The 26,887-nt window shown below is 38.7% G+C and overlaps 1 protein-coding gene across 5 annotated transcripts; it reads left to right on the top strand.

Annotated features, from left to right (window-relative positions):
- The first annotated feature begins 23 nt into the window (after nt 1-23).
- On the top strand, nt 24-25,211 carry KIF11 (kinesin family member 11). Of its 5 annotated transcripts, none has more exons than XM_039379181.1 (25): nt 24-149; nt 1,179-1,235; nt 3,600-3,672; nt 6,939-7,441; nt 9,940-10,072; nt 10,209-10,306; nt 10,388-10,466; nt 10,799-10,984; nt 11,067-11,191; nt 13,806-13,896; nt 14,153-14,395; nt 14,509-14,604; nt 15,284-15,372; nt 15,872-15,959; nt 16,740-16,928; nt 18,084-18,291; nt 18,606-18,778; nt 19,088-19,210; nt 20,149-20,307; nt 20,703-20,842; nt 21,476-21,755; nt 22,867-23,089; nt 23,342-23,496; nt 23,815-23,931; nt 24,631-25,211. In XM_039379181.1, the coding sequence occupies exons 4-25, from the start codon at nt 7,233-7,235 to the stop codon at nt 24,751-24,753; spliced, it is 3,327 nt and encodes a 1,108-aa protein (XP_039235115.1). In that variant the 5' UTR covers nt 24-149; nt 1,179-1,235; nt 3,600-3,672; nt 6,939-7,232; the 3' UTR covers nt 24,754-25,211. The 5 variants fall into 5 exon arrangements, with proteins under 5 accessions (XP_039235115.1, XP_039235114.1, XP_039235116.1 ...); XM_039379180.1 differs by having other exon boundaries at nt 1,179-1,327; XM_039379182.1 differs by lacking the exon at nt 6,939-7,441 and having other exon boundaries at nt 25-149; nt 1,179-1,327.
- Nucleotides 25,212-26,887: the final 1,676 nt, after the last annotated feature.

Raw genomic sequence — 26,887 nt, 5'->3', positions numbered from 1 at the left:
CGGCGGGGGGGCCGCGCCCGGCGGAGGCGGACGGGGCTGCGGCGGGAAGGGCAGCGGGGCGGCCTCGGGCTGCGCCCGCCGAGGGAGCGGCCCGCCCGCGTCCCGGTGTCCGCGCTCCGCGTCCCTGCCGGCGAAAGCCAAGACAAAAGGTAATTAGACGCCTCGTAATTTGAGCACAGTGGGTGCAGCGCCGTCCTGAGCGGCAGAGATTTCGGGTGTCAAAATCCTCCCTCCCCCGGGGACAGTGCACCCTGCGGCAGCGCTCTCTCCTCGGGAGCTCCGCTGCAGCCCGCTGGCCGCCGCTCACCTGCAGCCGAGCTCTGCGGCCCCGCCGCGCCGGGCACTGCATTCGCTTCGCAGGCTGGGTGTAGAGGTGTAAATGCTGGGTAAAATCGGTTGCCATATATTTGATTTTCTGGGGAGATTTCTGGGGGAAAGTCGTGGATGGGTCTGGTTGCTTTAATTCCTTTCTAGGAAAAAAACCCCACAAAACCAACACAAAAAAAGAAAAAAAGAAAACTAAAAAATCCCCACAAAAACCAAACCAAAAAAACCCCACCGCCCCCCAAACCCCACTGTTTGAAGTTCCGGTAATGTGTTTTCTTCAGGTGTATCTATTTTACTATGTCTCATTTTTCAAAGCTAAGGGGGAAAAAAAAAAGGTGGTATCTTATAGAAGGAAATTCACAGAACCCTCCCATCATAAAAGGTAGAAAGATGGGCCAGATGAGTTACCTAAGGTTATTTCTGCACCCAAAGATGGAATTGAAGATGTAGCAGAAGTAGCTTTAAATTAGTCAGCTTTCGTGAAATTTCCTGTTAAGAAGTGGCAGCATACTACTTCATGTGGTCAAAAGGGAATCAACATAATCTGTCAGGGAATGCTGGTTTCCAGTGAGGTCTGTGCTGCTATAGAGACGCTCTTACCCATACCTGAGCCACCCAGTTAAAACATTTGTGTCTACATCAAGTACACCCACGCTTTTGGCCTTCGTTTAGACACAGAACTGTCTCTCAAGTTAACTCATCCTGGTTGGAGCAAGGCATTTGTTAGTTTTCACCTAAATCAACTGGTTGGATTTAGAACTGTGTGGGTGCCTAATTTTAACACAGTATGTTAACTACTGCAAAAATGTCCTCATGGGATTCTAGTTGGAGGCACTCTGGTTTTTTTCCAGTTCCTAGTGTATATAAAAGTGAAGACCAAGCCGGACAAAAAGAGGACAGGATAAATGGTGAGCTCTTAATTCTTATTTCCACCCTATTGCCTTTGCCAGTGCATCAGAAAGGCTCATCCCCTGGTGTCTGACAGAAGGCACACTGCTGGGTGAGTACCTCTTCATGATCTGTCTCCTCCCTTTCTGAAGCAACTGGGGGATTAAGAGGTTGTGAATTGCAGTCATTCTGTTAAATTGGATGTATGGTAGAAATGCTTATGCCTTTATTGTTAACAGATGCTATAGCCATGCTATATCATTTACCATGTAGGGGTGAAAACTATAGAAGTATACAGTTTCAGGCAATTTATTCTTTTTTCAGGTCCTGACAGAGAGTTCGCTAACCTCATGTAGCCAAATGTATATGTTTAGCTAATGCTGACCAGGTTTATATTTAGCTGCTCTGATAAATCCTGCCTTTTCCTATAAGTCTTGCCTAGTATACGCAGGGGCAATCCTGGGAAAGCAACATAGACTGCACCTGCAAAACTGTGGTGGTCTGCTAATAGCTGGATCTAAAACAAGCGTTTCTGTAGTTGTGGTGATGAAAGGTTGCACCTCCTCTTGCACCTAACATAAGTATTGCAGCAAAGGTCTGCAATGGAGGTCACGCCTATTTTATCCACTGTAAGCTTCTTTAGTGGCTGTTCCATGGCACTGGTGTGTCGTGGTTTAACCCAGCTGGCAGCTAAGCACCATGCAGCTGCTTGCTCACCTCCCTCCCCTCCAAACCCGGTGGAATGGGGAGGAGAATCAAAAGTAAGACTTGTAGCTTAAGAACAGTCTAATATAATAATAATGATAATAAAAAGACAAGTGACACACAATACAATTACTCATCACCTGCTGACCAATGCCAGAACCTACCCACAAACCCCAATCGGCCCCTTCTGGGTAGCTCCCTCAATTTATATACTGGGCATGATTTTCTATGGTGTGGAATATCCCTTTGGCCAGTTCAGATCACCTGTCCTGCCTATGCTCCTTCACAGCTTTTTGTGCACCTCCTCACTGGCAGAGCATGAGACACAAGGAAGTCCTTGGTTTAGGATAAACATGACTTAGCAACAATGAAGACGTGAGTGTGTTATCCACATTATTCTCATACTGAATCCTAAAGACGGCACTGCGCCAGCTACTGAGAAGAAATTAACTCTATTCCAGCCAAAACAGGACATGTTGATGTTTATTCAGAGCAGGTTGGGTTCTTATAATCTGACCTCTCTCTATTTCAATTTATACTAGCCAAAATTACAATCATTCACTGTTTTGGATATCCTTTCCATGTTTTAAAGATATTTTTAATAGGACACCATCAGCAAAAGTTAAAAGGACTTGCAGTAAAATTGGCTTCTCAGTCTAGTCCAGCAACTAAGATTTCTTCCCATGAAATTTTAATTGCTCATAGACAGTTGGTGCTTTCTGCCTTCTTCATCTGCCCCAGTGGAAAAACAGGTGTTATCTAAAAGACCAAATGAGCCTAAATATAATTTAGAGTAAGTGTGGAAATTATTCAAATATTCCCATGAAGAAGCCTTACAAAGTAGCAGTGTGGAGATCCCTCTTCAGGATATGTGACATAAATGTACAGAGAAATTGATCTTCAAAGTAGGCAGGTTACAAATAATTTAAAATAAAACTAGTGTTTTATACTTGTCTTGAAAGCTAAGAGACAGCAAGTGTAGAACTCTTAAGTACAGTCTTGATAGGCTTCTAACGGAAGCGTGTTTTTGCTACCTAGATAAAATTCTGGACTAAATTCAAATTGTAATTGTATATAATAGGGCTTTGTAGCAAACTGGCCTCGAGCTCAAAAAAAGCATAGCTTATGATTGTTATTTCCACTCCAAAATAAATAGCAGCAATTTCATGATGTGGCATATATAAAAAAACCTGTCTATTGACTGCTCTCAGTAGAAAAATACTGAATGAATAAAATTTTAAGATATTAAAGGTAATGAGGCCAAGGAGACATTTCCTGTTGACTTCAGTCAGTCCTATCAAGTCTGTATGTTTCCAGTTTTCCCATTCATTGTTTCTTTTCTTGTTATGTAAAGGATGTCTTCCAGCTGCACACCTTAACTGAAAATAGGTAAGCCTATGGAAAATGACTGGCTTTACTCTGAGTTAATCACACAAGTGCATACATCCCCCTACGTGTGGTGTTAATTTTTTATTATGGCAACTATAAAAAGATGTAAAGGTGCTACCGTCTGTGTTGGACAGTGATCTGGCACACATGCCTAAAAAAAAAATCTTTCATTCTGTGTATTTTCCGTAATTAGTTGAAACAAGTTCTGGTTTTAATCATGTTGTATATGCATTGAGTCCTTAATTTTAACAATAGTTACTTTATTGCATTGTATTTTTTGTTTTTAACAGTGACATAATTATCCTGTTACTTTGACTGAAGGAAGACCCTGTCCTCAGCTGAAAACATACCAGTACAGTGTGTGTAAGTCCTTATTGTTTAACTTTCTGTATGTGAACAATACAAAGTTTAGAATATTACTGGTCAACTGGACAGGCTATTCAAAGACTAGAAATTGCTTTATGCTTATCTAAGGTGCAGGTCGATTCCCCTTTAACATGAATATGCAATTAATCAGCAAATTTTTGCAATGTCACTTATAGTATTGAACAATATTACACTCTCCACATGTTCAATACAGTTGATACACTGTGTAGCATGTTGGTAGTCAAAATAGGTGTTACTAAGCCTTAAAGAAGTCTCACCCAGCATTATAATTTGTATTAATTATATCTCTCCATTATTATACCTTATATAACCTTTCTTCATTCTTAGCTAATCATGTTTTGTGTTAACAGTTTTACTATTTGTCAGGCCTCTGTACCTATAATTACCCAGATGTTCTGATACAAATCCTAGGAAAACAATGTTTGTTTTGTCTATAAATATCACCATAATTCAATGCCTTTTTCTTGGCAAGCTATACTTAAAAATTGTCCTTTTTGATCCATATGTGGAGATTAGTAATTTCTACTGAAGTTGTTACATTGGCTGTTGTGTGTATTATTATATAATTTAATTTTCTGTAATGTTTTTGTCTCTCTTAAAAAAAAAAATTATCACAGGTGATGTACATGCCTTGTTAAAGGTCATTCTCCCAACCACTATTGAGACTAGCCTAAATATTCTTGCATTTTTTCTTATTGCTTGTGAAATGCTAGCTCCCTGTTATTCAGTTTATGTTTATAGTATATTAGTATCTTTAGGTTCAACCTTGTCTAAGAAAATGTACAACCTATACTATAAATTATCTTTGTAAAACAGACCTACAGCTATTAAACTGTATGCCTTTTTTAAGCTAACTTGATTACCAGAAATACATGTTTTTCACTTACCACAACTATAGCAAAGGTAGCTATGGACCAAGTTTAACTCCCAATAATTGAATAGATTCTTCTTGTTTAAATACATGTTTAAATGATGTCTTCTGTGTTTGCGAGAGACACGTTATATTTTGAGGAAAAATCTGACTTTTGTACCAGAAGAGAACAAAAAAGCAGAAGTTGGAAGAAAATATTTCCTGAGTTCCAGTGCTACATTCTTTTGTATGATCCATTTGAAGGAGTATAGAGCAAAAGGTAAAGATTCAGATTATTTGCATACCTGCATTTGAATTTTCAGTCTAGCAGTATCTACTACACAATTGTCTGTACGAATAATTTTTGCTCTTAGCATAGATGGAATACAAAAAGACAAGTAAGAGTAAAGGTGGTCTCACTATGTTTGCCATGGACATTGTTCTTATATTTATTTTCCCACTTGATTAAATCCGTACTTAGCTGAAGCAAAATGTATTATTGTGATTTTTAGTGTTTCATTAGAGGGGAAAAAAGTAGCAAGTCTTTGTAACATGAACCCACCAAACTCATTTTAGTTTGAAAGTTAAGCTCCAAGACTGTTAGAAAATACGAGTTCCTTAGTTGCCTATTGTGGTTTAACCCCAGCCAGCAGCCAAGCCCCACACAGCCACTCGCTCACTCCCCCACCTGTGGGATAGGGAGGAGAATCAGAAGGGCAAAAGCTGGAAAACTCATGAGTTGAGATAAAGACAGTTTAATAGGGAAAGCAAAAGCTGCACACACAAGCAAAGCAAGGAATTAATTTACCACTTCCAGTGGGGAGACAGGTGTTCAACCATCTCCAGAAAAGCAGGGCCACATCATGTGTTCAGCACAAATCCAAAACACAGCCCCATACCAGTCGCTGTGAAGAAAACTAACTCTACCCCAACCAAAACCAGCACATCTATGCATATAAATTTTGTTTTGTTACAAGCTGTTCCTACAGAATCATTGCCTTATTTCTAGGTTTGAGGTCAAAAGGCTAAAAATTGATGCTGAAGGGCAGTAATTCATCTGGCAGTTACTAAGTTCGAAATGTCTGTCCTTGCAAAGTAGTTGTCTTGTAATATATACTACACATACTTTCAAATTGTATTGCTTTCAGTGGCATGCAAGCAGTAAAATCTTATATGGGGCAAACAAAATACTTGCCCAGAAAGGCTTGAAATGAAAATTTTTATTAATACTTATAAAGTTTTCATAGCTCTTGTCCTGTTGCATCATCAGCCTACATTCAGAATGGCAGACAAAATTTCTTGAATGTTAATGTTTTCTGATCAATTTCTGCTCGCAGCAGAATAGGAATCCAATGCTTCATGTCCTTTTCTGTGAAAGTAATGTATTTCTCAGATCCTGTTCTTTGTGCCTAGTATAAGATTGATTGGCTCTGACATTGTTCTAACTCTTCAGATTAATGGTAGAGGAGCATAATGTAATGCTGCTTCATGTCACTGTCAGAAAAATTACTGCAAGCCTTAAGGGTTAGGATTTGTTTGTTATTAATTTTAAGGATTCATGGAGGAGGGAGATGTAAATTTCAAAGCAGACAACTTAGGGGAAAAAAAAAGAGTGTGGACACTTGCAAAATTATAGATGGGTAGTCTGAATTTCAGGAACTGGGAAGGCCCTAGAAGAACAGCAAAACACTGTAGCACCATAGGCCATAACAGGTCGATGACAGTGTGACAGTCTGTAGGAGCCAGTACAGATTTGTTGGAAAAAAAGTGTGTCAGACCAGTTGAATCTTCTATAACATCTGCTTCTTCCTCTCTACCTGGAAGACCTGTTATCCTGCCATAGATCTCCACCTAGCAAAGCTTTTAATAGTGCCTCTCAGAGGAAGCTGTCACGGGGAAGCCAGGGTGATATAAATCAAACTGCTAGTGAGAGGGTGTAATTTTGTACTTGGCAAGTGGCTCAGATGATCTAGTTTCAAAGCAAAAGGATGGATGTGATGCACCCGTGATGCTTTGTCCTGAGCCCTTACTTACTTTCATTGTGATATAAGACTTTCACAGGAATCGATCAGGCAACACCCACCTGTAAATATATAGAAAATTAGGTGTAGAATTCAGTGATGTTGATGAGTTGTGCTGGAGACCAGCCTGAGTTGAAGTGTGCACAAGGAACAGAGGGTCCAGAGAGGAGCTCAGGAGGCATGGCCCAGCTGGGGCTGGGGTCTGCCCAGCTGTGGTTCTGCTGCAGACACGTGGCAACCTGAACTGGGGCACCACCGACCGAGGACACAGCAGGTGCCCTGCTGGGAACAGTGAACGCTGTGCTCCACCATGTAAATTAGAAATATGATTAATTTTTTTAAACTGGTAAAGTAATGCTTCCACTCCACAGGGCATTTTTTAGGCATGCTTCTCCAATTTTGTCGTGATGTTTGAAGAAATTGTGGGCTAACAGGAGAGCTAATGGGGACAGAAGAATGACTGGAGGGCTTGACCTGCGAGGGAGGGTTACGTCGATGATGTGACTGTTGAAGACTGATGTGCGCGGCGAGGAGTTGGGCTGCCCTCAGACCCGGGGCTGTCAGCGGCAGCTGCAGAGGAGGCCCCTGGCGGTAGCTCGGAGGAGGAGGTGCGGGCGGGGCGGAGCGCGGTGTCGCTGCCCTGGCGGGCGGGGCCGCCATTTGAAATGCCGTCCCGTGGTGCCCCGCGGCCGCCGCTGATTGGCCGGGCCGGGCGCCGCGCGGTTCGAAGTGGCGGTCGCGCGCGCGACACGTCCCGCTCCGGCAGCGCCTCGGCTCCCGCTCCCGGCATGGCTTCCTTCGGCTCCCAGGGCGGCGGCGGCACCACCAAGAAGGAGGAGAAGGGCAAGAACATCCAGGTGGTGGTGCGGTGCAGGTGAGTGCGGCGGGTCCCTTGGGCGAGCGTTGGGGGCCGCCACGGGGAGGACCTTGGTCGGTCCCTGCGGGACTCGGGCCCGGGGCGTTCTTGGCGCTGCGCCGGGTCCGCCGCGGGACGGAGGCGGCTGTGGCTGTGCCGAGCCGGTGTGCCCGACTGTGGGTCTCTGTCTGCCCGGCGGTACCGCCGAGCCCCCCCGGGCGTTGGTGAGCGCGGGAGGCGGCCCCGTGTGCCCGCGAGCGATCGGCACTTCCGCGCGGTAACGCTGCTGCGAGCGAGCTCGTACGGCTTGAAAAGGCGAAAAGGTGCAGTTTCCGAATTTGATTCGTTGCACACCCGGTGTAAAGCTGCGTGGGAAGCTTAAGGAGAGCTAGATGAGAGTTAGTTAGTAGGACTGCTGTTCAAGGCGCACGAAAACCCAAGCTGAATTTTTACCTTCCGTAGGAAGCCACTACGCTTTAACAGCTAATGGAATTGTTGCTACTCCACTTCCTTATATCTCTAATATCATTTCATTGGTGCGGACTCTCCAGTCGAAAAAACTATGGGATGGGGGTCAAATAATAATGGCCAATTATCTTTTTGATTATATAAATTTATTTCTTGTATGAAGTGATACATTTCACATACCATAAAATTAAGTTCTCATTGTAATTTCGAGGTGACTAAGGAATTGCTCACTGATAGTAGATCTTAAATAATCTTATAGCATTGCTTGTTAAAGCTGTAATACTGGTAATGTGTTAAGAATAGGGTTTGAAATACCATTAGAAGTTGGGGTGTTTTTTTGAGCAAATGCCTTTTACAATCACGTTCTCAAGCTTGTGAGTTCTACTTTTACAGATGCACAATGAAAATAGAAATTTAAAGCAGTTTTGCCTTATTTTTGCAATACGACTAAAACGGTTCTGTAACAAATATTAGATTGGTGAAAGTGTTGATGTGAGTCAAGGCTATTGCAAAAGAATAAATTTATTGAAGCAATTGAGTTTGAAACAGTCAAGAGCAATAATTTTCTTTTTCATCTGGTTAGTCTCTGTTGTTCTGGAATAGCCTCACTATCAGTGTATTTTTATTTTATATGACAGTAGCATCAGGGCTGTCCATGATGTAGTGTTCTGCTTTTGTTGCAACTCATAGTCTTAACTCCTATGTCAAGATTTAGTCTCTAACCCCTACAAACTTTCTTGCCCACCCTTGCTCTTGCCCCTTGTAGAGCTTTTCTTTTTTTAATAGCTTCAGTGCCCTTGAGCTAGTAAGTGTTTTTTCTTCGTTTTTCTTCTTCAAGTCAGGTTCTTCTTATCTTATAGATATGTAGGTAGATGCATTTGTGTTTGTTTGTATCCTAATTTGCTCCCAAAAACTGATCTTTCTGAGCATATCAAAAACCTTTTCAAGCAACACGTTTACTGTGCTTTGGTAAAACATGAATTTGGAAACTTAAAATGCATGCATTAGCATTGTTAATATGTGTGATAGTCCTTTGTACCGAAAGGAATGAACGTGTGATCAAACATCACCCTGGCATACCAGGCTGCTGCTTGTCTAGTGGGATGGTGGCAATGTGGATGTGTGCTTCAACTTCGCTAAATTGTTCCTCATATCACAGTTGTGGGCTATCCTACGTCCTGCATTGTACTGGTTCACTCTTATACTGTTAAATAGCAGAATATATTCATTATTCAGCCTTCTATTATTTTAAAAGTCCCAAAACTGAAGCTGTAACTTGCTCCTTCAAGGAAAATGGTGTGCATCGGGTTTGAATTAACTTAGTGGTGAAACAAAATGCACACCATAAAGTTCCAAAAATTTTATTACATCTCTATTAAACCTTTTTACTGTGATTGAGTTTTAATTAATGGAGACTTTTCCCCCCAAAATCTGTTTTATCTGTTTTTAATTAAATTCTGTTCAAATGCATCAGCATTATAAATGTTCTGTTTTCTGTTCCGCAATTAGTAGGGTCTGTTGGTATTTCTGGTGCTTCAGAGTCTCATGTCATTGGCATGAGATGTAGGCATCATTGCTTGTGTAAATGAAAAATAAAAAAGGAAATTTTTAAAGTTAGTTTGATTCACTATTGCACTAACTTGCATGTATAAGTGTTTTCCTTTTTTGAATGCTCTTATTTATACGACTGTTTGGGATGTTAAATCTTCTACCCCCTTGCAGTTGAACAACATATTCTAATGCATCTTAGCTAGATGTGCATCTAAATGACCTTAAAAATGGTTATAGGCCTGTTAAAAATACATACATAACAAACAAAGTGCTATAGACACCTGATTTGTTCCACAGCGATAGAAGGCAGGGTCTTTAAACTGCCAAAATGTGGCTTTTTTTCCTTAAACAATTATTAAACAAACTAAGTTAACTATGTTCCTTTTACCCAGTTATTCTATTCTAGATCCTTAAACTGAGTGATGTTTCTGCTTCTTCAGTTTGTGTTCTTGTTAGCAATGATATCAATCCGATTTTCTTAACTCCTGTCTTTTTAGGCCTTTTAATGCCTCAGAACTTAGAGCAAGCTCCCATCCTGTTGTAGACTGTGATCAAGCAAGAAAGGAAGTTAGTGTCCGCACTGGAGGAGTGACAGATAAGACATCAAAGAAGACCTACACATTTGATATGGTTGGTAACTGCTTGTCAAGTTGGGAACTTCTAGACATGAGCTAGTACATTTCTCTGATACGGTCTCATTACTGTACAGTGTGATGCTATACATTATTGTATGGATAAATGGGATGTGTTGTCTTTGTGTCAATAGGTTTTTGGACCTCAGGCTAAGCAGATTGATGTGTACCGGAGTGTTGTGTGTCCCATTTTGGATGAAGTTATTATGGGCTACAACTGTACGGTGTTTGCGTAAGTAAGCCAGTAATGATTATTAGGGAATTTTATTTGGATTTTAGTTTCTTGTTTACATTTTTATTTTTACTCTCACAGTTATGGCCAAACTGGTACTGGTAAGACCTTCACAATGGAAGGGGAGCGGTCACCCAATGAGGAATATACTTGGGAAGAGGTATATTTTCACTCCAGAGATTTCTCTTGTCTGCACTATAGTTCAAATTTGGAAACTGCAGAAAGCTAAAGAAAACTGAGAGCTGGTGTCCTTCAAATCCTGAAGCTGACTTTCCTTAACTGTTTGTAGATTAACAAGTGGTCTCATTTGTTCAAGTGAAAAGCAAAACTTTACATCTTTAATGTATTGCATACAACTCTTGGCAATTTTTATGTGGAAGATCATCTTTGTCCAAAGTATTCTTGCTTATATCCAATCAGGCTGTTTAGCTGAAACTCCACCCTGTAACCCCAAGTGCATTTATAAATTAAATACTTCTTTTTAATTTGTAGGATCCACTAGCAGGTATAATACCCCGTACATTGCATCAAATATTTGAAAAACTCACAGAGAATGGTACTGAATTTTCAGTGAAAGTCTCTCTTTTGGAGATCTATAATGAGGAGCTTTTTGATCTTCTGAATCCTACTCCTGATGCTGGAGAAAGACTGCAGATGTTTGATGACCCTCGAAACAGGGTTAGTGCTTGCAAAATTTGTGATCTTAAGGCTTTCAGGATTGTTGAGAGATGTATAATAAGCATGTATTACTTTCTGACAGCGGGGTGTAATTATTAAAGGCTTGGAAGAAGTAACTGTACACAACAAAAATCAAGTCTACCAAATCCTGGAAAGGGGTGCGGCAAAGAGAACAACTGCAGCTACTTACATGAACCAATATTCCAGGTACAATCTTCGTCATTTCAGACTTTGTATTTTGTTCTTTATTAAAGAGGATCTTATTGAAGAAGCAAAAGATGATTGAAGCTAGTCCAAACCTGGCATGATCTTGAGACTGTGTATCACAGTGCAGAGTGTCAAATGTGGGTTAGAAAGCCAGAGTTAAAACTTCCTCCTTATGGCATCCAGTGGGATGATTGTAATTGGTGTATGAAGGGATATCGTGGTTTAACCCCAGCCAGTAACCAAGCACCACACAGCTGCTTGCACCTGCAGGATGAGGGAGAGAATTGGAAGGGTCTGGAAAACTCATGGGTTGAAATAAAGACAGTTTAATAGGGAAGGCAAAAGCTGCACACACAAGCAAAGCAAGGTATTAATTCAGTGCTTCCCATGGGCAGGCAGGTGTTCAGCCATCTCCAGGAGAGCAGGGTCCCATCACGTGTGATGGTTACTTGGGAACACAAATGCCACCACTCCAGACCTCCACCCCCCCCTTTCTCCTTCTTACCCTCACTTTATACACTGAGCATGATGCCATATGGTCTGGAATATCCCTTTGGTCAGCTGAGGTCACCTGTCCTAGCTGCGTCTCCTTCCGATCTCCCGTGCACCCCCAGCCGCCTCACCAGCGTGGCAGCAGGAAAAGGCCTTGGCTCTGTGTAAGCCCTGTTTAGCAATAACAAACCCTCCATATGTTCAGCACAAATCAAAAGCACAGCCCCATACCAGCCGCTGTGAAGAAAATCACCTCTACCCCAGCCAAAACCAGTTCAAAGAGCACTATAAAGTCTGAATACTTCTTGTCTTAAAAATGGGCAAGACATTTCTTCCTGCGTGATTTTTAACATAAGCTTCTCCTCTTGTTTAGAGTTTGCATGCTTTGTTATTAATATATCCCTTGAAAATACGCATTGGCTATTTCAAACAGTAGACCTGGTATTCCACCTAAATCTAGCTCTGATAAAAGTATCACAACATTCTTAACTGGTCATCTAGAGTATTGAAATTTATTTCTCAAAGTTGCAAAGTTAACTTTTTCAAAGCCTTCTGTGACTATGAAAACAGAAGACATAAATCTGACAGATAAATCACTGAAATACATTGCATGTACTAGCGTGAGATAAATATTCTCTGCAGTATATACTGTACATTTCAAGAAGGCTGTAGTCCTTTTATGTTTGGAAGATGTTTAGTTGATATACCTGTATTGGAGAGGTGGGTTACCTTTGTTCTAGCTCTTACAGGTGATTGGGTGTTTTGACCAATCCCATTTACGAAATAAAAACCTGGTATAAGTGTATCAAATATCCTTTCCTTTCCTCACCAGCAGTAGAAAATGGTACATTAGGATTTGTTACAGAAGTTGAAATTTCAAAACGCTGATAAGATCTGCTTTTTACAGGTCAACACAAGACGCTCATTTCAAACCCTGGCTTCTGAAAACTTGCAAAACTAGATTGTGGAAGTTGGGGATAAGGTTGAGGAGAGGGGTTTGTATGGTAATAGAGGCTATTTCATATGATTGCAGGTCATAGTCAGAATCTAGTAGAGACATCTGGGTCGAAAGTAGCATTTTTTTTTTTTTAGTACTGCTTTCTCATTCTTCAACTGCAGATAGGGTATGTATATCACTGTAATGATCCTGTATTGCAAAAGTAAGCAATGCACCCTGCCCATATTTTATTTTAAATTAAAGGTATACTGAGCATATCTGTCTACTGGTGGAAGGGAACAGGTATTTTCTAACACAGATTAGAATACAGAACTAATTTTGTCTGAAATTACAGACAGTTTAGATAATTCATTCTGCCTGAACTGTTGTTTTATGTATAGTCTAACTGGTGTAAGTTGACATCTGTGGTTTTCTATGTATGTCAGCTTCCTATTGTAAAAACTTATTAAAGGAATAAACTCAGCCTAAAATCATCTTCACTGGGAGAGTGGTGAAACACTGGAACATGTTGCCCAGAGAAATTGTGGATGCCCCATCCCCAGAAGTGTTCAAGGCTGGGTTGGATGAGGCTTTGAGCAACCTGCTCTAGTGGAAGGTGCCCTTGCCCACGATAGGGGTGTTGGAGCTGGATGAAACCATTCAATGATTCTGTGATCCTAAACTGTATTACTATTTTGAATGAAAAATTAATTTAACTTCTAAAATTTTAATATTGGTTTCAGCTACTTGATTATTTTCTTAGCCTGAATAAAGAAAACTATGTTCCTGAAGATCACATTCTATGAAACTGTTATTACCATATTGACTAAACTGACTTGTAAATTTTTTTTTCATGAGATGCATGTGAGTTGAGAACACACACATGTAAACAAAACCAAAGCATTTCTCTTGGTTTTGCTTGAAATAAGATAAAATGTATCTAGATTGAGTGAGTCAAATGTCATGCGCTTGGTTCATCACTGGTTTTAAATACCATATTCCTACCTACATATACACACAAAAATATACTTGGTAAAATAACTATGTATTGAAAATGTGTAATTTGAAATTGATGGGCTAAATGTATTCCCTAAAAAGAGCACAGATACATAACTTGCAGCAGTGTCACGAAGCAGGTAGATAATTTGACTTCAATGGAACGTCTGAAACTGGTTTCTTTTGCAGCCGCTCCCACTCGGTGTTTTCAATTACCATCCATATGAAAGAAACAACAATAGATGGAGAAGAACTTGTTAAAATTGGAAAGCTAAACTTGGTAAGTATTTGAACTAAGTGGTGTTGATAGCATTCTGAAAGTCATGAACTAGAGTTTGAGTTTTTTTCTGACAAGGGGAAAAATGATTGTTTTCATAATGTGATATGAGCTATATTTGTCACTCTGAAGAATGTCGGTCCCATTTGTCATCCCGGTGTCTCTTGAACAACTCTTCTGCTGTTTTAGGTGTTCTGCAACACCTTGGGCCAAGCATTCTTCAGGGTGGTTTGAGATAGAAGCATAACCTTATTTTCAGGTTGATCTCGCAGGAAGTGAAAACATCGGTCGATCAGGGGCAGTTGACAAAAGAGCTCGTGAAGCTGGAAATATCAACCAGTCTCTCCTGACACTAGGAAGAGTTATTACTGCTCTGGTAGAAAGAACCCCACATATTCCATACAGGGAATCTAAACTCACAAGAATCCTTCAAGACTCTCTTGGAGGACGGACGAAAACATCAATAATTGCCACGGTTTCTCCTGCATCTATAAATCTTGAGGTAAATTTTAAGTCTGAAAATCTATTCCTAAAATAATTAATACATTTTGCTAGTGATAAAAAATATGAGTTAAATTCTTCAGCTTGATTTAGTCTCACATCTCTTTTTCCCAGGAAACATTGAGTACACTGGAATATGCCCACAGAGCAAAGAACATAATGAACAAGCCTGAAGTCAATCAGAAGCTAACAAGAAAAGCTCTTATTAAGGTACTAGACATACAGCTTAACAAATGAAGTTACAGGTTACGTTTGATTTTGTAGTCTTTGCTGTGCAGGAATTATGAGGGTGTGGAGAAGCTGTAACTTGTAACTAGTAGCAGTGCTTTTCTGAAGTGATTTGAATCATTGAACTGGTGCTTTTAAACTGGAGCTGCTCTACTGGTACAGGATTAGTGACTTTGCAGATACTGAAACTGTGGCCAAGACTGAAGTTGAAAAGAGAGGGTTATTGCTACTGCCTGTGGCTCTGTTTGTGGATTACGTGTTTACAAGTTATTGGAAAGCCACTAAACGACACTGTTTTTCTTTCTGGAGGAGTTGTATTAGCAGGGTCATTCCCCAGAAAGTCCATAAATTAAAGTGAACTTGTCAGTAAGTATGAGTGAAGAGCCAATGTAAAGTAGGTCTCTGCTACAAAGGAAGTTGTGCTTCCAATTGTGAGCTGCTAGATGCAACCAAGTATTATTCAAATGGAAGGTTCCAATGCTTTACCTATATCCAATAGTATGATTTTAAAGGGTACTGTACTTAGAATAGAATGAAGTGCTTTGCTCCCATGCTTATGCAAAACTTCTGTAGAGCACTACCTTTGTGAAGTATCTCTTAAGCTAAATATCAAAACAAAATAGAAATTTTCAGGTTTACATGGGATTGTTTCTTTATGCAGGAATACACTGAAGAGATTGAGCGTCTGAAGAGAGACCTTGTTGCTGCACGAGAGAAAAGTGGAGTCTATATTTCTCTTGAAAATTATGAGTATGTCTTCAAAATTTCTATAAAATGACTAGCAACAAATCTCAGATACTGGTACAGAAATACTTTCAGATCTATTTCACACCAGAAAGTTGAAGGAAAGTCAGGAAAATTTAACTGACTGGTCAACTTGTTCTTTAGAAATTAATTTTTATACAGGTAAAGCCTAATAGGCTTGCACTGAGGAATTGATTTGTATGTGGAATAATTACCATAAGCATAGCCAGGATGCAGATTTACACCATGCAGTCGCTCTTTCAGTGGAAGTTCATACAGGAAGGCAAACTTAATATAGTTAACTTCACTTTTAAAGTTTACATGGAAAACTTACAATGGAAAATTGTTTTAAATCTTTTCTGTATTAAGTGAAAATTACCTGCTTTTCATCTAGAAGTTAGCAATACTTATTTTTTTTTTAATTACCGAAGTCATAGTGTAAAAACCTGTAGATAGTCTTGAAATTGCTTCTTACTTGACTAATTTGTTTTAATCTTTGCTTTAGAGCCCTTAATGGAAAGCTGACTGTTCAGGAAGAACAAATTGCAGAATATATTGACAAAATTGGTGTTATGGAGGAAGAAGTGAAAAAAGTAAGTGATGTTTTTGAACTGTTGCTTAAATCTGCCAAAAAATGGAAGACATTAATTCCTCCTCTCAAAAGGAGGAAAAAAGTTTGAGCAAAGAACAGTCAAAAGATTTTTTGACTCTTTTTTTATTGTTGTTCTTAAAGTTCCCCTATTAGTCAAGAGTGGAAGCTTCCTAATCCTTGAGTTAGGAAGTTGAAATAGCATATATAAGTTTAAGAGTGCAATATTTATTTTTTACAGCTGTTTTTCATGTATATTACTTTAATTTGCGTTGCTGGATTTTCAGCAAAAAATTTGCTTGTAAAATGGTATCATCTCAGTTGACAGATACCTGCTTAGGAGCAAAGAATGAGCAGAGAGGGTTATGAGCTCCCATTAACAAATCATATAGAAAATTGAAGCTCCTAGTGTAAGAGAAGTGTAGGTATTAATTTGCTGGAATATGTAACTACTCTATGTAATCAGCTTTACTGACTCTCTTCAGTCTATCTGCTTATATTTGTTCCGTGGGATTTTCTTCCTTGTCCTGTGACAGTGGTTTGCTCTTGTGTTTTGAGTAGGGAAGCAAGGGATTATTTCGATGAGAATGGTATTGGGTTGATATTTTCAGTGAATACAAAGACTATACAAACCTCTAGTCTAGGTTTAAGACCTCTAAGTCTTACAGCTGAAATTACATTTTACATCCTGATATTTACTGTTGCATAATTTGAGGGATGTGAAGTGAGACTGTTGAATTTTTATAAAGTGGTGTTGCCCTATTGTGTTTGTCTTCCTCTTTAGATCACTGAACTATTCACAGTTAGTAAAAATGAACTTCAACAGTGTAAAACAGATCTGCAAATCAAGGAGAAAGAGCTAGAAGAAACACAGAAAGATCTGCAAGAAACCAAGGTTCATCTGGCTGAAGAAGAATATGTGGTTTCAGTTTTGGAAAACAATGAACAAAAACTTCATGGCACAGCTAGCAAGGTTGTCACAGTTCTTGCACCTACTATAAAATGGCTTCCTATGTTTAGGAGTTTCATGGACTGTTCAAGGAAATCAATTGTTGCTAGAGCACGATGCAAGTGAGACAAGCTGAATTTAAGACGGAAAACTAGAATTAGAATGCAGGACTTTCTCTGTGGTAATATTGACAGTTGACTGCTAAACACGCTGGTTAGTCTGGAACTAACTTGCTTTCAGGCCAGTTTGTCATGGGAGTTCCAGTGCTTTGCAGTATCTATTACCATAAGTTGTTTTGCAGAATAAGTAGTTTTCTTTTAGAAACTTATGACTGGTCCTGCAAAACAGTAAATAATATTATAACTGAGGAACCTGGTGTAGTGGCAGATGTTCCTGCTCGTGGAGGAGGCTTGGAACTTAGATGAACTTTAAGGTCCCTTCCAAGCCATTCTGTGAACTGGAGCAGAAAAATAGCAAAAAGTTTGAATAACATTGCCCTGTCACCTCTATATTTTAGGATATGGCTTTGATCAGTCATAATTATCAAAACAGACTTGATGCAGGAAGACAGACTGTCCTGCTACTTAAACTGCAAAGTGATGAAATTTGTATCTTTAGGCAACATGACAATTTTTTCTGTTTGGATTCCTGTAAGATTGAAAGGGAATGCCTGGTTTTTGCATATGGGTTGTGGAATGTTTGTGTGAGACAAATGGGTAGGGAAATAATATATGCTGACTACAAAACCAAGACTCTACTATTTTTATGAATTCCAGATTATTTCAGAACTAGTACTGGAAACTGCTTGCTCGACTACTATATTAAAGAATATAGTTATTGTCAAATTGTTCAGAAAAAAGTTGAAATGGTCAGGAATTTTTCAGTTACTGTTCTGGGATAAATGGTACCTTAATTCCTTAAATACTGAGGATGTAATTTATCAATGCTTTGGTTTCAAAACCAGAACAAGTGATCTCCAGTAAGTAACTTTTTCCCATGTTCTAAGACCATAAATGACATAACACTAAGATTCAGAACAGTTGTAATTTGATAATGTAAGGGGAAATATCTTTCTAGAGAGAGAACTTCTCTAGCTCAGAACTATTATTGATTTTCCTTATATAATATGTGCTTGACTTCTTGTTTAAACACTGACTAAAATAACTTTAAAATTTATAGTTACTTAGTACAGTTGAAGAAACTACAAAAGATGTATCTGGGCTTCATGCGAAACTGGACCGTAAGAAAGCTGTTGAACAGCACAATGCTGTTGTCCAAAATACATTTGCAGTACAAATGAATGCTTTGTTCAACAAAATACAGGATTCACTTAGTGAAAACAGTTTGAAGCAGCAACAGATGTTGACATCTTACACAAAATTTATAGGTAAGTATAATACCTTTATCAGTAAGATAGGTAAATTTTATAGGTAAGTCTAATACCTGTATCAGTAGTCATCCTGAATTTTTGCAATAGTAGTCTCAAAGACTGCTTCCTAAAATGGACCTATTTTAGGAAAGTGGAAGAGGCTTTATTTTAAGCAATGTAATGATTACAGTTGCACCATTAATAATGTATCTGGAATCATCAACAGCCTTCCTGTGCTGTAAGAGACAATAAGGTGATGAGCAATAAAAAAAGTTCCTATCTTACAGAGGAACTCTTAAAAAATTAGTAACTTTTCTTGATCTCTTTCATAGGTGACCTCTTGTCTACCAGTTCTTCAACAGCTGATATTCTTGCATCAGTTATGTCAGCAGCTTGTGCCTCTGTTAAAGAATTGGTGTCTACGGAAATTTCTCACATGTCTGAAAAAATAACACAACATGAGAATCTATCACTGGATTGTAAAGCTGAGCTGCTGAGATTAATTGTTAGTACACTTACTCTTATGCTAGTTAAATATATGAAACTATTATTGATCAAAAGGGAGTTCTGTAAATATTATATAGTTTTTCTGATGCTCTTTACTTGTATCTGCTTCAGCACTTGACCACTGTTATATCCCTCCCCACTTCCTCTCCCATGTTACAACTGCAAGTTGTAATGTAGTATGTAGCAAATACTGTCATAACAGAGTACATGGATATGTATATAGATAGCTTCTTACAAATGTAGATGAAGGAACTGCCATCTTATGTTTTACTTTTTGTTTGTTTGTTTTTTTTACCACTGTTCCTAGGAGGAACATGAAACTGGTTTAGGAAGAGCGTTAAATAGCTTGACACCGGTGGTAGAATTTGTCTTGGGCTTAAACTGTCAGTTTCAGAGTAACATGAAGAAATACTCTGCTGTGGCTGACCAGGTAATGCACATAACTTCTCACTTGTGTTCTTCTAGTTTATTTAATTTACAGATAATATGTTCTTTGTTTTTCTGCAGTGTGTCAGAGTTGTTTCCACTTCGGGTCTGTCCTTTTTGCCTTTATCCTATCCTATGAGTTCTGCCTTTTAACTCTTCCTTTCAGACTTCTTTTTCCGCTTCTGAGTGTGGTAAATTTGCTTTTTACCTCTATTGGCATAACTGCTCACCTAAATGCCTCAGTCGAATGGTAAAACACGGATGCTTAAATCTGTATGTAACAAATATTTGATAATACACATAATATACTCTCCACTGTATTTTAGAAATCTGAAAAAGAAAAATCAACTCAGACGAGTCTTATTACTCCTATTTTTTTTTCTGCTGTCGTACCCAACTTTTCTGTAGTCACTTTGATTCCTGGAGAATGTGATGCTTTATCTTGTTAACAACAATAAGTGCAAACAACACTGCACTTACTGAAGTCCTTTGCAGCCCTACTCTTTCATTTATTTTTTTCCATTTTGTTAAAAACAAGTCTTTGTTTCTGGTGACCCCTTGTTCTGACTGAAAAACTTTCCCCTTCTGTCAATTACAGCTCATGTGAAATCAACTCCCCTTGTCTAAAGGCTTTCTATTGGTTTTCAGACTTAGGCAGCAAGTAGTCCATGGCTTACCAGCTCTTTCTGTACTTTGTCTGCTTTTCTGTTTTGTCTACCTTGCATGCCAGATTTTGTGTTTGGAATAGCCCATACCAAGTTCCAGTCTCAAACTTCAGATTGCTCCAAGTGTTATTTTCCTCCTTTTATGCACAATACCTTATTAATGCCTTTTGACAATTTGCTTGGAGTAGAGTTTGTTTCTATATCAATTATGCTAGGGAAAAGTATCCATTCCTTAAGTAAAGGCAAATATCTAACTGTAAATTTATTTTTTTTCAAGATGGAGATCCATAAACGGGAAATGGATACCTTCTTTGGAGATCTTTCTCTCACTCTGAAAAAAATGCGTGAAGAAGTGGACAGTGGTTTTGCTGAGCTTCAGCATAATTGTGATGATTTAAAAGAAGAAGTGGAAATTACGAGATTGGCACATGCAAAGGTATCCTTAGAGAAAGAATTCCTAACACCAAGTGTGATTGCTTGCTTTGATTTAAACTCTTTGTAGTAGTAAATCATTATACTTATATAAGGACAATAACTTGATCTTTTCTGACAGAAACTTATTCTTTTCAGGTTTTGTTAGGCTGCTTTAAGTCGTTTATGTAGGAAGGTAACAAAAAAGACTTCCCCTTCCTGTGGGCCTGTTTAGCATATGTGTTTATATATATCTCCAAAAGCAAAATGTCTTTATCTTGGCTACACAAAAATTGTACCTTCTGCTTTAGAACTGCAAAACTTTTATCTGCTGCACTTTTAATACAGGTATTCAAGTACCCTCTAAGAATGTTAAAAAGTGCAGAATAACAGTAAAATTTGTGGTATTTTTCTTAACAGAGAACAGCTGAATTCATGTCCTCACTGCAAAGCCAGCTTGACGTGTTTGCTCAGGAGACTCAGAAGAAGTTAACTAATGTACTCACGAAAAATGGAAGCTTGAAGACCACCATCACTGCTATGCAAGAAAATGTTCACTTGTAAGGAGCAGATTATTTTTGCTGTACACTGATGCAAGATAAAACTATACATGAAGAGAACTTCAAAATTAGATGCTCTTCGTATTTATGTTCTTATAAAGTCTTTTGAACGAGGTCTGTATGTTATAGCTGAGTTCTGCCACAGAGTGTAGATCGTAGTTTTCTCTGGGATCATCTTTCCCCAGAGTAAACTAGCTCTACAATGCTTTTCCTCAAACTTCTCTCCTGAGCATGTTGCAGATAAGAGACTGTCATTTTAGGAGCAATATTCTGATGAATGTCCCTCAGTGTCTGGACTTCAGAACATCATATCATAAAGTCTTGAAGTATAATGTATCTATTGCAGCATGCTTCATTCAATTGTAGACTGAACAACGAAGGTGTTGCCAGTTGCTGTTTTTAGCTTGTGGTTGGGGTTTTTTGGTTCTAGTTTGGAGTTTTTGTTTGGTTTTTAACAAATCTACTCATTTACTGCAATTTATATATTTACTAAAAGAGCAACAAGGTTATAATTAACTGCTTTGCTAGAATTGTACTGTTTTGCTGGTTCCAGTCTCAAATATTTCTAAATGTAGATTGTGATTAAAATCTACCTTCCAAAATTTCTGAACTCTTACAAATATGTTGTTGCAGGAAAACTACAGACCTAGTTAGCAGTGCAAAGTCCAATCACAGCAAATGTACTACATCTCTGGATAATTTCTCTCAAGAGCTCAGGGGCATAAATGCTGAAAGTAAGATGATGCTGGAAGAATCCAGTGACCACTGTCAACATCTCCTCAGCAATCTCAAGGATGTGTCTCAGGACACCAAAACCTGGTGTGAATTTACAACTGCTCAGGTGGTCAACTTTACTGATCAGCACCTATCATCCTTCAATGATGAGAAACAGCAGTTTCACTGTTTACAAAAGGTACTTATAGTAATTTGTAATCTAATGCAACATTATGAGACAAACTTTTACTGTAGAATTTGCAGGGAGGAAAGAAATTCTCAGTTACAGTCAGAAGAAAATTGTGGCTTTATTACAGCAGACTCATGTTACTGAGCTTAGATGCAGTGAGAGGAAATAAAAAGCTTAAGTTAATAGGAAGACTTTGGACTAAAAGTGCAAATAACCTCAAAAATGGTGTTATGATTAATGCCATGCAGTTAACTTGCATTTTCATCATCTTGATAGTAGATATCTCTAATTCTAAAGCTTTATCTACAAGTAACATCTCTGGGAGATCTGCACAGGCTATATTCTGGAGGATGCAAATGACTCTTAGTCAGATTGAATTAACATGGGAGAAAGTATTCCTTTTTGGTATCTACAAGTTCTGGCTTCTTATCTGAGAATTTCTCTCTCGGGTTTTTTGTTTTATTAATTTCCATCACAAACTTTACTTCCCACTCTTCTTGTTTTATTGTTGTAATAGGGAATGAAATAGGCAAATCCAGCATTTTGCTTTCTTTCAGAAAGAAAAGCTTAACTGGAAACTCTTTACACAGAGTCACACAGAATATTCTGAGTTGGAAGGGACCCACAAGGATCACTGAGTCCTTAACTCTTAACTGTTAAAAACATTTGAAGTCTCAAGACATCTCTCTATCTGTTGTACCTGCTGAACACTTCAGAAGTTTTATTTCAATGAGAATGGCTAAAAATGCATATTTTCCCCTTCCTCCTACAAATGCATAAAGCTTCTAGTGCTTGTAGGATGTTCACTTCCAATTGAATATCATAATCCTTCAGGGTTGTGCATAGAAGCATGAGGAGTCTGATCAGAATTAGATGGCATCATCTTTATGAGTAGCTTTTTAAAATGATCATACTTTCTAAGAAACTGACTCTCTTGTGAAGATAGTTCTCAAAATGAGAGTGTAAAACTGGCACTGAAACTTCTCAATTTGACATCTCAGTTGTTTCGTTTCAGATCATGTCACTAATCATGCACTGCATCTTAGAAAAGAGGCCATAATCTTACCTTTCCTGTTAACTTGATGTTTTTAGCTGGGTTGTTTGTTTGTTTCGTTTTCAGAAAAGTGAAGAACACTGTGATAAAACAGCAGCTGAAATTGCTGACTGTAGTAGTAGACAAGTGGCTGCTGAGGGGAAGGTACTCAGTGGCTTTCTTGATCAGATAAAGGTGGATAAAGAGATACTTCTGGAGCAGAAGCTGGCACTTAGCAACGAAGTACAGCATGGACTAACTCAGGTTAATGGCTTCCTGCAAGAGGATCTGAAAGTGGATATTCCAACAGGTATTTAAAGTAGGTCAGGGACAGAAGGTCTTACCGAGAGCAATTTGAGTTCCAGAATTCGTAAGTGAATCTCAATGGGGGCATAATATAGCTGGCAGCCTTACACCTTTTCTTAACATGTGTGCAAAGAATGGTGACTGAACAAAGCATGATTTCTGTATTGAGTTAATGTAAAATTGAGGATCTGAAATTAAAGCACTGAATGCTGAAAGCATTTAGTAGTGTACTGATGAAGGGCAATCTTCATTAAAGGGACAACTCCACAGAGAAGAGACTACTTCTATCCAGTCACACTCATGAGAACAGAGCCACGGGAACTTCTACTGGAGCAACTAAGGCAAAAGCAATCTAAGCTTGATGCTATGCTAAGCAGCATGACAGAGGAGATGGAGGATAGTGCAGGTCAGGTATGTATATGAACAGCAAATGAGGCTCTTGAATGAAGATTTCACATCTTTGAGGTTTTTAATGCCATTGTGGAGAGTTGACTAGAATCCCAGAGCTGTTGCAGATTTTGTTTTACGGTGTACTTGGAGTCAAGTATGCTGAGCTTTTGATAAAAACATTCTCTTACTGAAAAATAAGCAATAATATTAATAATTTACTTTTATTTCTGTTTTTCAAAAATGGAAGTTCTATGTCTTCTATAGATCTGATCATGGTTAGTTTATTCACTGAAGAAATTCAGACATTAAATACACTTTTCTGAAAAATTTCTCTTTTAGGACCTGTTGGAAGAGGAGGGAGGGTTGCAAGAATCCAGTGAAAGCCTTGCTAGCAACAAATGCTTAGTGGATACAAACGTATACTGCCACACAAATGGTGGCGTTCCTTTTTTCCAGGTAAATTCCACAGATATTCAAAACAGCTGCGTATTTAAGAGTGAAGAAAATAAATTTTCCGTAATAATGCTGTAGTGTCAAGTCACTTCTTGTAATTTTGTGTAGTCTCATAGCTTCTTTAAATCCTGTAGAATACACTTTGCTAAACTTGAGCTAAAGTCACAGCAGATTCTGATGACAGTTTAATACTGGATAAAATAATGCAGATTTCTGACAAGCTGGACAGAGTGTTGAAAATTCAGCAAATAGTCCTGCATGAAAAAAATTGTCATAACTTGCTAGACAAACACATGTGTATTAATGGAAAAGTTGAAAGTATGTGGAGGGTTTTTTGATTTTTTTTTTTTTTTTTTTTTTTTTTTTTTTTTTTTTTTTTTTTTTTTTTTTTTTTTTTTTTTTTTTTTTTTACTTCTGACCCTTTTGCTCTACTAATGTATCAGCGTAAACTCGTTGGTATATTTGTCTAGGGGTTGGCTTGCTGGGGTAGTATGTTTTCTTGTTGTGGATCCTTTAAAAGCAGCTGCTGAGCTTCTGTGTGTCTGCAGTAAATCTCTTCAGTAAATGCAATATATTAGGAACCTTTTTCAGGAGTTCTACCAACGTTTTTTTTTCTCAGAACGCTATGTACTGCACTGTACATGAGCAAGAAGTCTTTTCTTTGTATTTCTCTTAACATTGGGTATTCTCTTTAAATCCCAGCAGAGAAGTCGTCGCAAAAAGGGTAAAGAGAACAAATCTGCAGCTACAGTGGAGAACAAAATGGAGGACGTGACAGAAGAGTTTCTTCATGAATCCAAGCATCCCTTAAGATTGCTAAACTAAGATATATCTATTGCAAATTCCTGGTTTTAAAAATTTCTATCTCATTGTCTTACTGAGCCATAATGTTTTTGGTTATTCTTGGTCTCTATTGTGATGCAAAGTTGAATCAAAAGATTGGCCTGCTAGATGTCATGCCTTTGTCCCATTTTTATATGCTATGCTCATAGCTTGCAATGTATTAAGGAAAAAACCCCTGCACATTGTGGTGCTGTTATGTTAAATATATTTCTGTGTGTTTAAGTAAGATATCATTTTCTGTTTCTCAGTAGATTTAAAACACCAGAAAGGGATGTTGAAATATGCTTTGTCAGCATTATCAGCTACCATTTTATATATGAATCAACTGTAAAAAAGTGTTCTGGTTTTGTACCTGCTTTTTACTCCAGTCGCTCTCTTTGATACTTCAAATAAATTTTGATGTATGGAAAACAAACATATAAACACCTCAGTGAAACAAACTTACCTGACTTTTTTATATTACCATAATATAAGAATAAGATAATACACTTAATTTAGCTAAAACATTAGCAACTCTCTCTTAAATCTTGTGCTGTCAGAAAAGGATGGTTCTCTCCCTTGTTTCATAATAGACAATAGCTTTATTTCAGTGTCTCTTCACTCTGTGAAAGCTAGTCTCACTGCTGAGTCGTGGGGGGTTTGTTTGTTTGAACCCTACTGTTCTTATCTTTCTTTTAACCTGCAGCTGTGAGGTGTTGGCTGGGGTACAATGTCAACCAGAGCTTGTGTATCATAGACTGGCAACACTTCTTTTGAGATCTAAATACTGAATGTTAAAACATGAAAACTTGGTTACAAATGCAGCTTCTATGTTGTATAATAACAGGGTATTTCCACTACTTGACAGTAGCAGTTGGACCAGCTGCTCTTTTCATGCTCCTTACATGGAAATTTGAAGAAAACTTCAAGCTACAAAGAAGTAGATGAATAGGATTATGATAGGAATAGGGAGATGCTGGATGGCAACTGTTATTTACATTGAAGCACTATTCTTAGGTAACGGTCCAAACATGATTTAAGAGATTGTTCACTTTTCTATATCCAGCTTGCAGGCTTAAGTTTCTTCAAATAGGTGGTCCATGTATTTATTTGTCTGTGAGCAGGTATACCCTGGACACCATTTGGACAGCACACTGCAGTCCTAGTGCTAGAGAGAGAGAGAGATGATTTCAAGTATATCCTACTGATTCTCTGAACTCTAGCATGAGAGAGGCCATTAATCACTTGTGTTTGCCTGAAACACCTATCTTGCCTCTTATTTATCCTCTCTTTTGCTGCTGTGGGCAAAGCTAATTGCTTTCTGACAACCCAATAGGAGGAAAAACATTAATTCCCTTTCAAATGTATAAGAAACACAAATACGGTTTTGTTTTGGGTTTTTGGGTTTAATTGGGGTGGGAGTGTTATATTATCTTAGTACTCGGAGAACAAATTCTCTTGCTCTTGAAACACTGGAGGCTGGGGGATTTTCTCTTTCAGAGCATGCTTGGTGTATTGTCAAATTCTAGCACCAAAAATTTCATGGGCTTAATTCTCTGCGGCCTAGGATACATTTTCTTACACCATGGGCCTGTTAACACTGACTAGATATTAGCACAATCTTCCACGATGGTTCAAGAAATGATTTATTAACTAAAATTCAGCCTGAAGGGTTGATCCTATGGCTTTATGGAATGGTCTAAACCAGAGGGGAGAGGCTCGTGCAAGCCTTTCACCCTACTACATTTTCCCTGTAGAGTTCACAGGATTGGTATGAACAAACTGGAATAGCCAGTACCTGAGGAGGCTTGCTTCCCCAAAATCATGAAGGATTTTGTGCTTCCTGTCTTTATCCTCTTTGAAACTATCTCCTCTACCTTGGCTATTAGGTTCGCTCTGATACAGGCACAGGCTCCTCTCCTTAACAGCTGTATGAATTTTGGAGGCTGCTTGCCTACTTTCTCTTTTCCTAAAGCAGCCCTTAGAGTCACGTTGTCTTTTGTTTGCAATACTGGCAAGGATCTGTCGACCACCGTTTTGTTGGCCCAGGTATCCAGAGGTCACACTGGAAAGCCGAGTCGGATGAAAAATCCATATGCTGAACGTGTCCCGGCCTCTCTGCCCATGCCTCCTCTCC

Source organism: Pipra filicauda, unplaced genomic scaffold, assembly GCF_003945595.2.
Source record: "Pipra filicauda isolate LSUMZ 115617 unplaced genomic scaffold, ASM394559v2 scaffold15_size4787011_pilon, whole genome shotgun sequence".
Classification (NCBI taxonomy): domain Eukaryota; kingdom Metazoa; phylum Chordata; class Aves; order Passeriformes; family Pipridae; genus Pipra; species Pipra filicauda.
Note: the sequence above shows the minus strand (reverse complement) of the source record. Positions and strands in the feature narration are given on the sequence as shown.

Bases quoted from the DNA above. Each gene is read 5' to 3' on its own strand.
- KIF11 (XM_039379181.1), top strand. From the start codon at position 7,233: ATGCCGTCCCGTGGTGCCCCGCGGCCGCCGCTGATTGGCCGGGCCGGG. The intron at 10,467-10,798 runs GTATATTTTCAC...TTTAATTTGTAG, and splicing joins AGGAATATACTTGGGAAGAG to GATCCACTAGCAGGTATAAT. The intron at 10,985-11,066 runs GTTAGTGCTTGC...ACTTTCTGACAG, and splicing joins TTGATGACCCTCGAAACAGG to CGGGGTGTAATTATTAAAGG.